The sequence below is a fragment of the Eschrichtius robustus genome, chromosome 4 (genome assembly GCF_028021215.1).
Source record: "Eschrichtius robustus isolate mEscRob2 chromosome 4, mEscRob2.pri, whole genome shotgun sequence".
Lineage (NCBI taxonomy): Eukaryota > Metazoa > Chordata > Mammalia > Artiodactyla > Eschrichtiidae > Eschrichtius > Eschrichtius robustus.
Window position 1 is genome coordinate 119221650 of NC_090827.1, and position 14603 is coordinate 119236252.

The following is a 14603-nucleotide window of genomic DNA, read 5'->3' on the forward strand; positions in this document are numbered from 1 at the left end:
CATTATTAGGAAAAGTTACTTGGCCTAAACTCCTAAAAGGAACAGTTCTAACTCACTAATGAGTTAGAGTAGATCTTAAAGAGGTAAGAGTTATGCTTCTCTAACACCATATGCATATGATGGCTGCTGAGTATTCATAATGAAAGGAAGAAAATTCCTCATGCCTTTTTAAAATTTAAAGATTGGGCAGACTTATCTTAGGTTGTTTAAGAAAATCTAAATCATACTTGTCTATCTGTAGGAATTGGAGTATCTTTATCAATTGCATCATACTTGGCATGAATAGCCCCCTGCAAAAAATAAGAGAAGATATATTACTTTATCATACCCTTAAAAATTATAAATTTAGGAAAAATCTACTTATAAATATCTATCTTTGAAAACATACCCAATTATAGATAGGCACACTCAAACCCAAAGTATACTCCTTAGAAAAATTTTCTACATCTTTGACAGTCTGTGATGAAAGTCTGAGACAATTTACCATTTTGCTAAGGCAGACATTTGAATTAGACACACTGGAAGACAAATGTGTTGAATGAGTCATGTGGCTAATGACCATGCTTAGCCAATCTCCCAGCCTCCACAGCAACACAAAACACAGCCTTGCTGTTCTCTATTCACTGTTATCTCACGCATAGTAAATTTCATGAAGAAATTTTTAAAAAATTCCGGGGAGGGGATTAGGGTTCATCCACAAGAAACTTCCCTGTTAAAGTTGGTAATGAAAGCAAAAGTAAAGTGAAACTGTTTAAAGCAGTGGTAGCTGAGCACCAGGAAGCCGAAGTTGGGGATGAATTAAAGAGTGGAATATCATGTAGTTACAAAATCATTAAGGGACTGAAGGGATCATTTACATTTTTCAGTTATACCATTACAGAAATAAAAACTGAATAAACCACTTCAAATGTTTGGTCAGTATCCCAAGCATGGAACACTTCTTATTAGTCTGGTTAACCGTAATGGTAGAGAAACAGCCAGGAATTTGGGGTTCAAACTCTGTGCTGTGCCAACTTCTCTGGCACATCTATTTAATGAAAGATTTGGACAACCTGACCTTGGAAGTCCTCTTGAATTTTAAGCATTATATGGTTCTACAATTCTAACTATTAATGTATGATAGAACAGTAGACATTCTTGTAAAGCAACCAACCAAAGTCAAAGATATTTAGAGACTCTCATCAAGGGAATCAGGAATGAAGAAAGGAAATCTTTCAACAGAGAGTTAAAAGGATTAAAAATATTTGGGGAAATTCACACACACAAAAATAGGTGATGGACATCCATAAGATATCTATAAGAAAATACATGAAGGCAAAATGACAAAGAAATTACAGAAAATGAAATAATCTGGCAGGATTTGGCCCATTATCATGACTGCTGTTCTCTGATACCACTGCAAATCACCCTACTAATTTTGTGACACCTCTCCTTTCCTCACTGCCACAGATAAGGTGTTGTAGAAGATAAAGTAGCTATTTCTCTTAGCAGCATGTTTCTGGTAAGACAGATGTGCCAAAAGGCACTAAATCATTATGTTAATGATTTCTGACAAGGTTCAAATTAGAGTGGAAGAGTTTTCCAAATTTAGACAGCATTAGTTACAAATAGGCAATCCTATTCCAAGATGAACATACTTTATAAGCAGGACTATAGACTTATAAATGATATACATATATTCTTAAAATATTTTGATTTTAAAATTAATAATCAAGATAATTTCTGTGAGTCCATTAAATACAACATTAAATGGAATAAATCTAACAAACAATCAATTATATTTTTCTATTCTATCTAGTCTGTTCTTTTCCTCTATTCCTTTCACTTAAAATTGCCAAATATTCTTAATGTTCATATTTTACTACATAATTTTCTAGCAACTTGAAAAGTACACATTCAGAAAGCACTTTCATTCTTTTTTCCTACCACTATTAATCAGCTTCCAACCTTCTCTTTTCTTTTTTACCTCAACTCCCAGAAGAGCAGCCCAGGTGAAACCTCTCATAAGAGGAGGAATGTCGACTCTTGCTTCTTTCCAGATTTGATTTTTTTTATATGGATAAGCCTACAGATAAAAAAAGATATGAAAAATATCTCAAATTACCAGTGTCATCTTTTTAGTGTAGACAGATCTCAATATACCAGTGAAAAAGCTGAAGGTGAACTGTAATACATTTCTAAGTACCTGAAATTACTTTGATGTTATTAATACATATAAATTAGCAGTGCAATGGTTCCCTATCTTCTGTAAATCTCCTATTACACAATCAAAGAGAGGAGCTGATTCTACTGCTTTTTAATAATTCCTCTCTATTTTGTGCTCTGGGAGAATTAAGAAAGACTCATAATAAGAATAATATTACCAGTCTCATATGGGTAAAATAATGTATGTAAGGCACTTTGTAAAGTATCTGGTGATATAGAAAGTATTAAACAAATATGTTATTATTATGGTTTCTTCTATATATTTGCATATAAATTTGTCATTTTGTAAATTTGTATGTTAGGAGAGATTTCTATAAGAGAATTACTAGGACAAAGGGTATGGATGTTGTTAACGCTCTTGATACGTACTTTCAATTGTTTTACAGAATGTTTCTAACACCTTACACTTACTCTAAAAGAATGAGAGTTCCAGTCTCAATATACCTTTATTCACTTTGCTAATTCAGTATGCAAGAAAAAGTTATTTTAATTTTTTTTCATTCCTAGTAAGGATACACATTTTGAATTGATTTACTGACTAGTTGTATTCCTGTTGTGTTCTTTTCCATTTCTCTGTTTCGATAATAGTGCTTTTTCTTTTGGTTTTTAGGTGTTCATTTACTTATTTGGCTGCATTGGGTCTTAGTTGTGGCACGCTGGATCTTCGATGCGGCATGCAGGGATCTTTCGTTGTGGCACATGGGCTTCTCTCTAGTTGTGGTGCGTGGGCTCTAGAGCACGCGGGCTCAGCAGTTGCAGCGCGTGGGCTCCACAGCACACAGGCTCAGTAGTTGTGGCACGCGGGCTCTCTAGTTGTGGCGTGCGGGCTCTAGAGCGTGCAGGCTTAGTTGCCCTGCAGCATGTGGGATCTTAGCTCCTTGACCAGGAATTGAACCCACGTCCCCTGCATTGGAAGGCAGATTCTTACCCACTGGACCACCAGGGAACGCCCCTTAGGTGTTCTTTAAATAGTACGGATATTAATATTTTGTCTGATATGATTTTGCATAGATTTCTCCATCTTGTTTACTTTTTAATTTTATGTACTATGAACAGGTATCATTTTTATAATTAAAGTTAATCAGAAAAGATAGGTGACAAGAATTAGTGTTCTCATTACATCAAGATTCCCTAAGAATTACCAATGAAATAAAAAATAAGGATTGTATGTGGGCTCTTTATAACACTTTACACTTTAGAATCTCTACCTTTAGCAGCCTGTCAAAGAGAATGATTCTGTTTAGTTGGTACTCTGTGTCCCTCTCTCGGATGATTAAAGGGAGAGTGGCAGCTGCAGACAGCTCATTATTGCTGTTTGAATGAGGTAAATTAGACTGACTGTAAAAGAGAAACAAAAGCAGAAAAATTGACAAAAGGTATAAAAATTTTAAAAATTAAAAACACCATATTTTTGTGTTATTTTTAGGAAATACTTTTCAAAGAAAATGTACAAGCTTCTTACCAGTATAATATAAACTGAAAAGAAAAATAAGTGTAAAACGAGACGATATACTCACTCATCTTCAAGTAGTGGGTAAAATGCTTCTCCATCAACATCTTTTAATCTCTGTGAATTTAGAGAGAAAGTATTTGTGATATTTAGGATCTGAGACAGAAACGCTGATCCATATTTAAAAGGAAAAATAACATTAAAATTATGAATTTATAAAGGTACCAAGAAAAGTATAAGATAGAATCTAAATTACATTCCTAACATAAATATGCAAATATACCATGGCTCCAGTGATCAAATCTGGCTGTGAAGAACTGTTTTTTTGGTTTTTGATTTTTTACCTCCAGGTATCTCTTGTAAAGGTTAGACACCTATAATAATTGCTATCCAAACACAATTCAGAAATACTAAAATTAGTATGAAATTTAATAAATGGATATTTTAAAATTATATGAAAATTATTTTAAAATGTACTTTTGCATACATATCCCCTAAAGTCAGATTTATTTTTGTTTTGACATTAATACAAACTAAGACAAAAGTAAGGTGCTAATAAAAAGGATTCAAAAGAATTTCTCACATCATACTTTGAACATAGATGATTCAAACAGCGGATAAATCAACTGACAAAATTCAATTCTTTTATTTTTTTCACAAAGTCATTATAATAAATGTTACTCCAAATAATGACATTGCCAGAATTACAGATATTCTCCAAAAACATAAGAAGGTAGGCAGTAGTAAAGTAAAATCTTAGACAAACGCTAAGCAGGGTGATTAAAGTTAATGCCACCACCCTGCCTGCTGCTCTGCTGTTCAGTTCAACTTCCAACTAGAAGGCAGAGTGTCTGCTCCTCTGGGGACCGACACAGAAGATGGAAGTCGGTGTGTAGAAGCATCCACCTTCTGCTGATTAGAGCCACTGTGCGCTCATCCACGTGAGTTATCCCCAGAAGTTTTAAAAAGTCAAAGAAAACCCAACACTGAGAATCTGGCAAACACTGGATTTATGCCTAACTTTTCTCTAAAATTTGACATGCATTTATCCCATTTTGCCCTTAAACCTCGAGGTATTTCTTTCATGTATTAAAATTCTAAGTTGAAAAATAAGATTTTACCCAATCTTTACTGCATTATTAACGTACATATTTTTTTAAAGCTTAGGTTTTACTGCCCTGAAAGTCATAAATATTATTAGTAACTTGTCTGCTTTTTTTTCTAGTTAAAAATTTAGCATATTAAGGGTTTAAAAAAGTCAGAAATACTTATACAGAAAAGTATAAGGTAAAAATTATTATTTGTTTTCCACATTATTTTAAAAATCAACATTAATATTTTTTCTTAATAATTATAGAAAAAAAGTATTTTAAATTTCACAAGTGGAAATGTAAGGGAACTGAGGAAGTAAATAAAATGGAAGCCTACATTCAACTTGTATTCATATAATTTGGATTATACTTAAATTAAAGAAACAAATTAAGAGTTAAATACAATCAGTTGAAACCATATGTTTTGGATATACTTTATTGTTTACCACCTTGTATTGCTACTTATTTTGTCCACTGTACACATTCTTCCTCTTCAAAGAGATGATAAGTTTAGGGTATCAGGTGTAATCATCATATATTTTAATTTTCTGTTCCTGGCATTATAGCAGATAAGAGATTCTAATATCCCCCTATTGTATAATGTGTAAAATATTAAATGACAGGAAAAGCCTAAAAGAGTAACAAAAATGCAATGACGTAAGACACAAAGCTGGGTTTAGAGAGAAAGGAGGTAAGCTAGCACTAAAGTATACTTACTGATAACTGTGGCCTAGGGTTTTAGAGCACAATGGGACATAGGCTCAGGCACCTGATTAAGGGGCAGCCAAATTGGAGGAGACCCTGCTATGCCCGAGTAAAGACAGAACTGTGTGTATGTGCTGGCGGTGCGGTGGGGAGAGGGTGCTGAACTGCTAGCCTAGAGACAGGCAACAAGGGAAATTATCTATTTTATCTTTGGCTATAGACGATTAACAATAAAAAGGCTAGGAGTTTTCGTTTCTAGTCCAACACTCAAAAGCTTGGAAGTTATCCCTCCTGCCCTAACAGCAAGAAAAAAAACCGGAAGAAACTGAAAATCAACAACTCTTTTCAGAGCCATCAGGATCAGGGCAAAAATGCTCCCTGGAAAACTAGAGAGACAGGCAAATATAGACAATCACAGCTAAGGCGGAGCAGAAGCTACTGCTGGAGCCTGGTAAGAACACTTGAAGGGTAACTGACTAATCGATGCAGACTTAGCAAGGACTAACCTGAGAGATAAAAACTTCTGGAGGCCCAGCCCTAGGGGAAACTCCACACTTCCCTTGAGTTTTACCTCCATGTAAGTCCCAACAGGTTCTCAGGGTGAAAGTCTAAGAAAAATCCCCTCTTGTCTCTTGCAGGAGGAGGGGCAAAGTAACCACTTTAAACTGCTCCCAGAGTACCCTGTTGTCATAAGTAAAGGCCTGCCCTCAAGGGAAACTATTTTACCAGAGTCTAAATGACCTGGGTAAGGGAAATATGAGATTCTAGGCCCCTCTAGTCCTTGATGTGGGGAAAAGAAATACCCAATTCCAGCTCTCTCTAGCCTTCCTGTCTCACCTAAAGAAATGGGGAGGGAAGCTGAGAAGCTCAGGCCCAGAGACAAAGGCTTACTAAAATACTGAGACCTAATGATAGGATTATCCCTCCAACCTTATCTCCCTCCCCTATCTTATCTCCATATATAGAGTTCCTGTATAATACAGGGGATTCCAGCTGAAAGAACTGCAAGCCTCAGACCCTATTAAAAGAGTCTCCAGGGAAACCCAAAGGCAGTAAGGAAGATAAGAACAAGGACACTTGAGAAAATTTTACCCTCTGACAAAAAAGCTACACAACAGCTAGATAAACATGAAATCTTGCACTAAAGGTCTATTTATGATTGTTCTTCTTACTAATATATCATGTTGGGTTTTCAAAAAAAAAATTGTAAGGCTGCTAAAATGTAAAAGAAAGACATTCAGAACCAGATTCACATATGGTAGACATTTTGGAATTTTCAGACCAGGAATTTTATATAAATAACTATGATTAAAAAGGATAAAAATTACATCAGACCAGTCTCCAGAAAGCACATAAGCAAAAAAGAGAGCGGGGTAAAATGTTTAAAGTATTGAAAGATAAAAACAACCAAACTAGAATTCTGTATCCAGCAAAATTACCCCTCAAAGTAAAGAAGATGGTGGTGCAGGGGTTAAGAATCTGCCTGCCAATGCAGGGGACACAGGTTCGATCCCTGGTCCAGGAAGATCCCACGTGCCACGGAGCAACTAAGCCCGTGTGCCACAACTACTGAGCCTGCGCTCTAGAGCCTGCAAGCCACAACTACTGAGCCTGTGCACCACAACTACTGAAGCCTGTGTCCCTAGAGCCCATGCTCCGCAATAAGAGAAGCCACCGCAACGAGAAGCCTGCGTACCGCAACAAAGAGTAGCCCCTGCTTGCTGCAACTAGAGAAAGCTTGCACGCAGCAATGAAGACCCAACGTAGCCAAAAATAAATAAATAAATAAATTTATTTTTAAAAAAAAAGTAAAGAAAGATCCAACTCTACGTTGTCTAAAAGAAACCCACTTTAAATATAAAGACATAGATACATTAAAAGTAAAGGGATAAAGATATACCATGAAAACATTAATTAAAAGAGAACTGGAATACCTATATTAATTTCCAACAAAACAAACTTCAGAGCAAGAAACATCATATACACACATACACACATCCTGTTTACAAGACCAATAATTTAATATCTTAGGAATAAATCTGATAACATACACAGACACTAAAAAGGAAATTTTGATATAAAATAGGACCTAAATAAATGATATACCTACACCATGTTCAAGAAATAGGACTCCATATGTTGAAGATATCAATTCTCTACAAATTCAATGCAATTCTAATCAAAATCCTATACTTTTAAAATGAAATGACAAGATGATTATAAAAATCAAATAGAAGAGCTCCATGTTAGAGAGTTCACGTTATAGAACAAACTGGGGATCTCCCCTGCTAGGTATCAAGACTTCATATAAAACCATGTATTAATATAGTGTGTTACTGGCTAAGGTTATACCAATAGGTCAAAGATCAGAATAGAAAGCTCAGAAACATATCCACACATACATGAAAGAGCTGACATTACAGATCAAAAAACCAAAGAGTGAATTATTCAATATGTAGTGCTGAGACAAGGGATTATTTCTAATGAATGAAATGTGATTTTGGATACCTACCTCACATCTTACTAAAAAAAAAAAAAAAAATTACAGGTGAATTAATGGACAAAATGTGGAAAAAAAGGTCTAAATCTTTTAGAAGAAAATACAGAAGAACTTCATAAAAATATATTTGTAACCTTGGTAAATGTTAACATTAACTTTAAATGTTACAATAAGCAAAATATATCAAAACATATTTGACTATAAAGAAAAGCATTGATAAAATGAAGAACTCTATTCATTAAAAGACACCATCAAAAAGTTAAAGGAAAAGCCACGATGAGAAGATACATGCACCACATACAGGCATACCTCAAAGATTCTGTGGCCTTGGTTCCAGACGACCATAATAAAGCAAATATCACAATAAAGCGAGTCACACAAATTATTTGGTTTTCCAGTACGTATGAAAGCTATGTTTATACTATACTGTTGTCTATTAGGTGTGCAATAGCATTATGTAGAAAAAAAAAAAGACCATACACATACCTTAATTAAAAATACTTTATTGCTAAAAAAACTGCTAACCGGCACCTGAGCTTTTAGCAAGTCATAACCTTTTTGCTGGGGGGAGTCTCGCCTCGATGCTGAGGGCTGCTGACTGACCAGGCTCGTGGTTGCAGAAGGTTGGGTGGCCCTGGCAACTCCTTAAAATAGGACAACAATGAAGACAGCCCCATCAATTGACACATCCTCTGATGAATGCTTTCTCTGTAGCAGGCAACGCTGTTTGATAGCATTTTACCCACAGCAGAATTTCTTTCAAAATTGGAGTCAATCCTCTCAAAACCTGCTGCTTGCTTTATCAACTAAGTTTAAGTAATATTGTAAATCCTGTTGTCATTTCAACAATCTTCACGGCATCATCACCAGGAGTAGATTCCATCTGAAGAAACCACTCTCTGCTCATGCATAGCAAGCAAATCCTTACCCGTCATTTAAAGTTTGATCATGAGATTGAAGCAGTTCCATCACATCTTCAGGCTCCACTTCTAATTTCAGTTCTCTTGCAATTTCCAACACATCTGCAGTTCCTTCCTGCCCTGAATTTTTGAACCTCTCAAAATCTTCCATGAGGGTTGGGGAATCAACTTCTTCTAAATTCCTGTTAATGTTGATATTTTGACTTCTTCCCATGAATCATGAATGTTCTTAATGACATCTAGAATGGTGAATCCTTTCCAGAAGGTTTTCAATTGACTTTGCTCAGATCCATCAGGTAAATCGCTATCTATGGCAGCTATAGCCTTACTTATTTCTTAAAGGATAAAACTTGAAAGTCAAAATGACTTGATCTGAGGGCAGCAGAATGGATGTTAGCAGGCATGAAAACAACATTAGTCTTGTTGTACATCTCCATCAGAGCTCTTGGGTGACCTGGTGCATTGTCAGTGAGCAGTAACATTTTGAAAGGAATCATTTTTCTGAGCAGTGGGTCTCAATAGTGGGCTTAAAATATTCAATAAACCATGCTGTAAACAGATGTACTGTCATACAGGCTTTATTGTTCCACTGATAGAGCATAGGCAGAATAGACTGAGCATCATTCTTAAAGGCCTTAAAATTTTCAAAATGGTAAATGAGCACTGGCTTCAACTTAAAGTCACCAGCTGCAGCATTAGCCCCAAACAAGAGACTCAGTCTGTGCTTTGAAGCCAGGCATTGACTTCTCCTCTCTAGCTATGAAAGTCTAGATGGCATCTTCTTCCAATAGAAGGCTGTTTCATCTACATGGAAAATCTGTTGTTTGGTGTAGCCACATTCATTAATTATGTTAGTTACATCTTCTGGATAACTTCCTGCAGCTTCTACATCAGTACTTGCTGACTTCATCTTGCACTTTTATGTTCTAGAGATGGCTTCTTTTCTTATAACTCATGAATCAAGTGCTGTTAGCTTCAAACTTTTCTTCTTCAGCTTCCTCACCTCTCTCAGTCTTCACAGAACTGAAGAGAGTCAGGGCCTTGCTCTGGATTAGGCTTTGGCTTAAGGGAATGTTGTGGCTGGTTTCATCTTCTATCAAGACCACTGTTCACTGGAGTAGCACTTTTAATTTCCTTCAAGTATTTTTTCTTTGCATTCACAACTTGGCTGTTTGGCACAAGAGGCCTAGCTTTTGGACTATCTCACGTTTTGACACACCTTCATCAATAATAAGCTTAATCATTTCTAGCTTTTGATTTAAAGTGAGAGATGAGATACTCTTCCTTTCACTTTAACACTTAGAGGCCACTGTAGGGTTATTAACTGGCCTAGTTTCAACATTGTTGTGTCTCAGGGAATAGGGAGGCCGGGGAAGAGGGAGAGAGATGGAACAGTCAGTTGGTGGAATGGTCAGAACATACATTTACAGATTAAGTTCACCATCTTATGTGGGCGTAGCTCGTGGTGCCCCAAAACGATTACAGCAGTAACATAAAAATCACTAATCACAGATTACCATAACAAATATAATAGTAATGAAAAAGTTTGAAATACTGCAAGAATTACCAAAATGTGACACAGAGACACAAAGTGAGCAAATGCTGTTGGAAAAATGGTGCCAACAGACTTGCTTGATGCATGGGTGCCACAAACCTTCAATTTGTAAAAAATGCAATATCTCTGAAGTGCAATAAAGCTAAGTGTGATAATCGAGGTATGCCTGTATAGCTAACAAAGGTTGTGTAAATGGATACATTTTTTAAAGTCCTCAAATCAGTAAGAAATCACGCAAAAAAACTGGCAAGAGATATGAACTAGTAATGTACAGAGAGGTAAGCAAATGGCAAAAAATATGAAAAGGCTCATAACTGTACTATAATCAGGAAATTGAAAATTAGTATTATAGCAAAATACCATTCTACACCTTTCAGAACAATAATTTTTTTTAATTTGATAAGACCATGTGCTATCACATATGTGGACAAATGAGAACCCTTATCCAATGATGGTAAAAAGATAAAGTGATAAGGCCACTTCTATGAACAGACAATATAAGAATATATACTAAGCTGATGATGTACAGATCCTATTTTCCAACAATGCCACTCCTGGGCACATACCGTAAAGAAACCCTCACATATTTTATAGTACCAGGCAGAAATTTAAGGATTCATGCGTATCTGTAAGGTTTTATTAAAAAAAAAAAAAAAGGAAGGAAGGAAGGGAGAAAGTTCTGAAGCAAATTTGCCAAAATACCATTCTTACATTTCTTAGCTGGCATAATGATAATGTCACAGTGGTGTCATCTAATAGTGAGCTTCTATCTCGACCTTGTCCAAAGCTTTCACCATCTTCAAAGAGAAAACTGAAAGGAGATTAAAAAAACAATAATTATTTTAATGAGCACAGAAATCTGATTTATTGTTTCTTCTAGAAAACAAAATTTATTCTAAATCATCAATCTCTTCAACAAAAGAAAAAAAGAAATTTTAGACTGAATGGGTTAATAAAAAAGTAACTGTTGGTTGAAATTTCTCCAAAAAATTTTCATTTTTAAATATATGTTGAGTTGGTATAAATACAGTATATAAATATAAAGCATTTTAGGAATACAAGAGTATGATTTATACTCTTTGCTCATGAAGGTGCAATGATTAAATTACTCTCCTGACAGTATGTAAATGTGTTCCTGAGGAAGTTTATATGAGTAAAAAATGATAAAGGGAACAAGAAAGAAAGATGCTAATGATGATAACTCCTCAGGAGAAAGAATACTGAATAATAAATGCATTTAGAATTTTAGAGAATTACTTTTGAGAATTTTTATATCCTTCAAACCATTTATTCTTATAATTTCCATCATCTTATTTCTTAATTTTCTACTTAATTCATTGTGTGAACAGTATAATTGAAGTAATATTTAAAAATCAGCTTAAGAGGGGAAAAAAGTAGAGAGCTAGTGGTGTATTCAAATAATTAACCTAAAATTTACATGTGAAGAAAAAAATGATAAGCAGATGAATTCTACAGTTACCTACAAAGATCAAATCTAGTTCTAAAATCTAAAATTAAAACTTTAAGGCATTGGTGGAAAGAGATTCAGGTTCTCTTCTTTATGAATAAATATGAAAAGCAATGGAACAGTAACAATTTTGGCCCTTAGGGTTGTATTTTTATTTAACTTCTAGATAATTTACAGGATGGTGTCCAAGACCTTATGTAGTTCTGCAGATTTTTCTCAACAGTGATTTAGCACCATGATGATCTCTAGCACAAGCAATGAGGTCACTGAGTACATTTTAAAATATCATTAGAAATAAAAAAAAATAGTTCCTCATAATGGGCATACTAGCCTAGTTTATTAACTCTCTTAAACATTACTGTTCTTTCTGATTTGTACATTTTTTCTTTTATTGATCACCAACTATTGTGAGATGTTCCATAATAATAACTTTACTTCAAATAGATCATAGAACAAATTATTTATTAAAAAACCATATTTATTAAAATAATAAAAACACTGATGGGAACTCTGCAATTAGGAACTCGGCCAAGAAAACAAGGTATTGACTCCCAATTGCTTTCATAATCACTTAGCTGGAATGTCTACCAAAAGAAAAAAATATCAAATTAAAAAGAAGTTATTACTAGATTTTTCTCATTTCTAAGAGAAGTTTTCTTTCCTTACTTGGGGAGTGTGCAGATAGGTGGTTTGGATCGAATGATTTCCTTGTTCACAAGCTCTTTTTCCAAGTCACCTCCAGCTAAACACCAAAGGTAATACACTTCTTCAATAGATCTTTCTGCCAGGTAATCACTGCTTATATCTATTAATGGAAAATTAAAAAGCTATCACACCTTCTGTTTTTATTAAAAGGCAACAGGCAATAATAGCTGACATTATAAAAAAGTAGTAACTGAAGAACATAATAAGATTCCCTTTAGAATAGTCATACTACACAGAGAGGACTTTGATCAAAGGGGCCTTGCTAGGTTCCTCCCTGTTTACCACACTGAGTTCATATTTTCGGTAATTATCTGTGGGTGATAACTCTTTCCTGGAACAGGTCTTCTATCTTCAATTCTTTTAAACTGTTAGGGGAAAGTTCAAAAGTTCTTTATGAGTCTTTTGGGCCTTGCTTATTTTTAGCTCAAAATAATCTGTGCGCCAGAGTAGCACTTCTTGGGGAGGCCTTCCTGGAACCCCATCATTATGTATTCGTCCTATTGAAGGAGGTCATCAAAAAGACATGAAAGCCAGTTGATGTCAAGCTGGACCCTGGCAAATGGAGGCTCCCACCCCTTCCCCTGTCCTTGGAATGTGTGTTCAGCTTGCCTTCCCCACTCCCAGAAGCTGCTCCAAGAATACAGCCTTGAGATAGACATGTGGTGTTGAGATTGTCTGCACTGAATACACAACTGAACCCAACTAAGGCCTCTATATATAAATTTTTAAGATTCTGGAGGGGAGGGGAGGAAATCTGCTCATATGGTGGCAATTCAAGTGTAGCTTCATAAGCAAATTCTCTTGCTTATTAAAAAAAAAGAATAGTCATACTACAAAATGCAGAGGATTAAATGCAGATATGCATATTGGTTGTGTATTCAGTTTCTTTGAGAAAAAACGTGTAATTTTTACCCTCTGTATCAGAGACATATGGGATATACGTATCAGATATATCAAGCTCTGCAGGAAAGAAAGAAGGGCAGAAAAAAGCACTTGGGTAGGCAACCAACACACTGTCCCATCTTTATGTCTTGAGGCAATTTGTGCCTCTTTTGAGAAGTCCTCTCAGGGAGGCTCTGCTTCCACTATACTACGCGCGTACTAACCTACATTTATAACAGTAATTATGCGACTGAATGTCTGTCTGCCTCTCCATTTGGCACAAATGATACTTGCAGATACAGTGTATGGAACATAGTAGAAACTCAATAAATATTTGATTGAACCCAATGTTCAGTAAGTATTTCCTGCCACAGCTTATGTCATGATAATTTTTCAGTATAAAGGTAACATACTGGTGTCCCTAAAACACACATTCTGTGAGTTGTAATCTTCAGAGAGGAGTTAAAAGAGAAAAGGTGATATTCTGCCACAAACATGGAATATAATGATGACTATCCTATCAATAATATGATTTTTTGAGATCATTTATAATAAATTTTATGAAATATGATATACAAATATTGTAGTAGTAGAAATTCCATTGGAAATTAGAAGATCTGATTTTAGCATTAAGATTTGAGATGAAAATAAGACCTTGGTTTACATAATAAAAAAATTTTTGTTTGGTGCTACTTCCTTTCCTTGATTCTTAAATTTCTTGCTCCAAAGAAATTAAATTTAAAGGACTAAAATGTTAGGTTATATTTTAATCACTTCCAGAATTACTTCTATCCTTTGTTGTATTTATCATTACCTTTACACAGCTGACTGATATCCTCAGGCAGAGTTAAATCAGCACATCTCAGAGAAGAAGAAAACAGGCTGGTAGGTTTGGTAAAGGGAGTGTATAAAGGTGACACTTCACTGAACACATTGTCCTGCATTAATTCATCTGGGGTTGGCCTTAAGAAATATTTAAAATACGGAACATGAATGAAAGTCATTAAAAATTTCCTAGAATAATGGCACACTTCAAGGGGTAGTTAAAAGTCAAAATTACCTCATTAGCATAGAAAATAATAAAGCTCTCCTTATTAGAGTCTAGATATATACCTTTAAAAA

At 35.1% G+C, this 14603-nt stretch overlaps 1 protein-coding gene across 3 annotated transcripts in view; it reads right to left on the reverse strand.

The window, feature by feature from the left end:
- TBCK (TBC1 domain containing kinase) overlaps positions 1-14603 on the reverse strand; it is a 243424-nt gene that overhangs the window by 157889 nt on the left and 70932 nt on the right. For all 3 annotated transcript variants that reach the window (XM_068543272.1, XM_068543270.1, XM_068543271.1), the window contains exons 10-16: positions 14296-14444; positions 12561-12699; positions 11138-11237; positions 3723-3772; positions 3414-3543; positions 1967-2065; positions 228-290 (exon numbers count right to left, since the gene is read on the reverse strand). In XM_068543272.1, coding sequence (XP_068399373.1) covers positions 228-290; positions 1967-2065; positions 3414-3543; positions 3723-3772; positions 11138-11237; positions 12561-12699; positions 14296-14444 — 730 coding nt within the window. The remainder of the gene's footprint in view (positions 1-227; positions 291-1966; positions 2066-3413; positions 3544-3722; positions 3773-11137; positions 11238-12560; positions 12700-14295; positions 14445-14603) is intronic.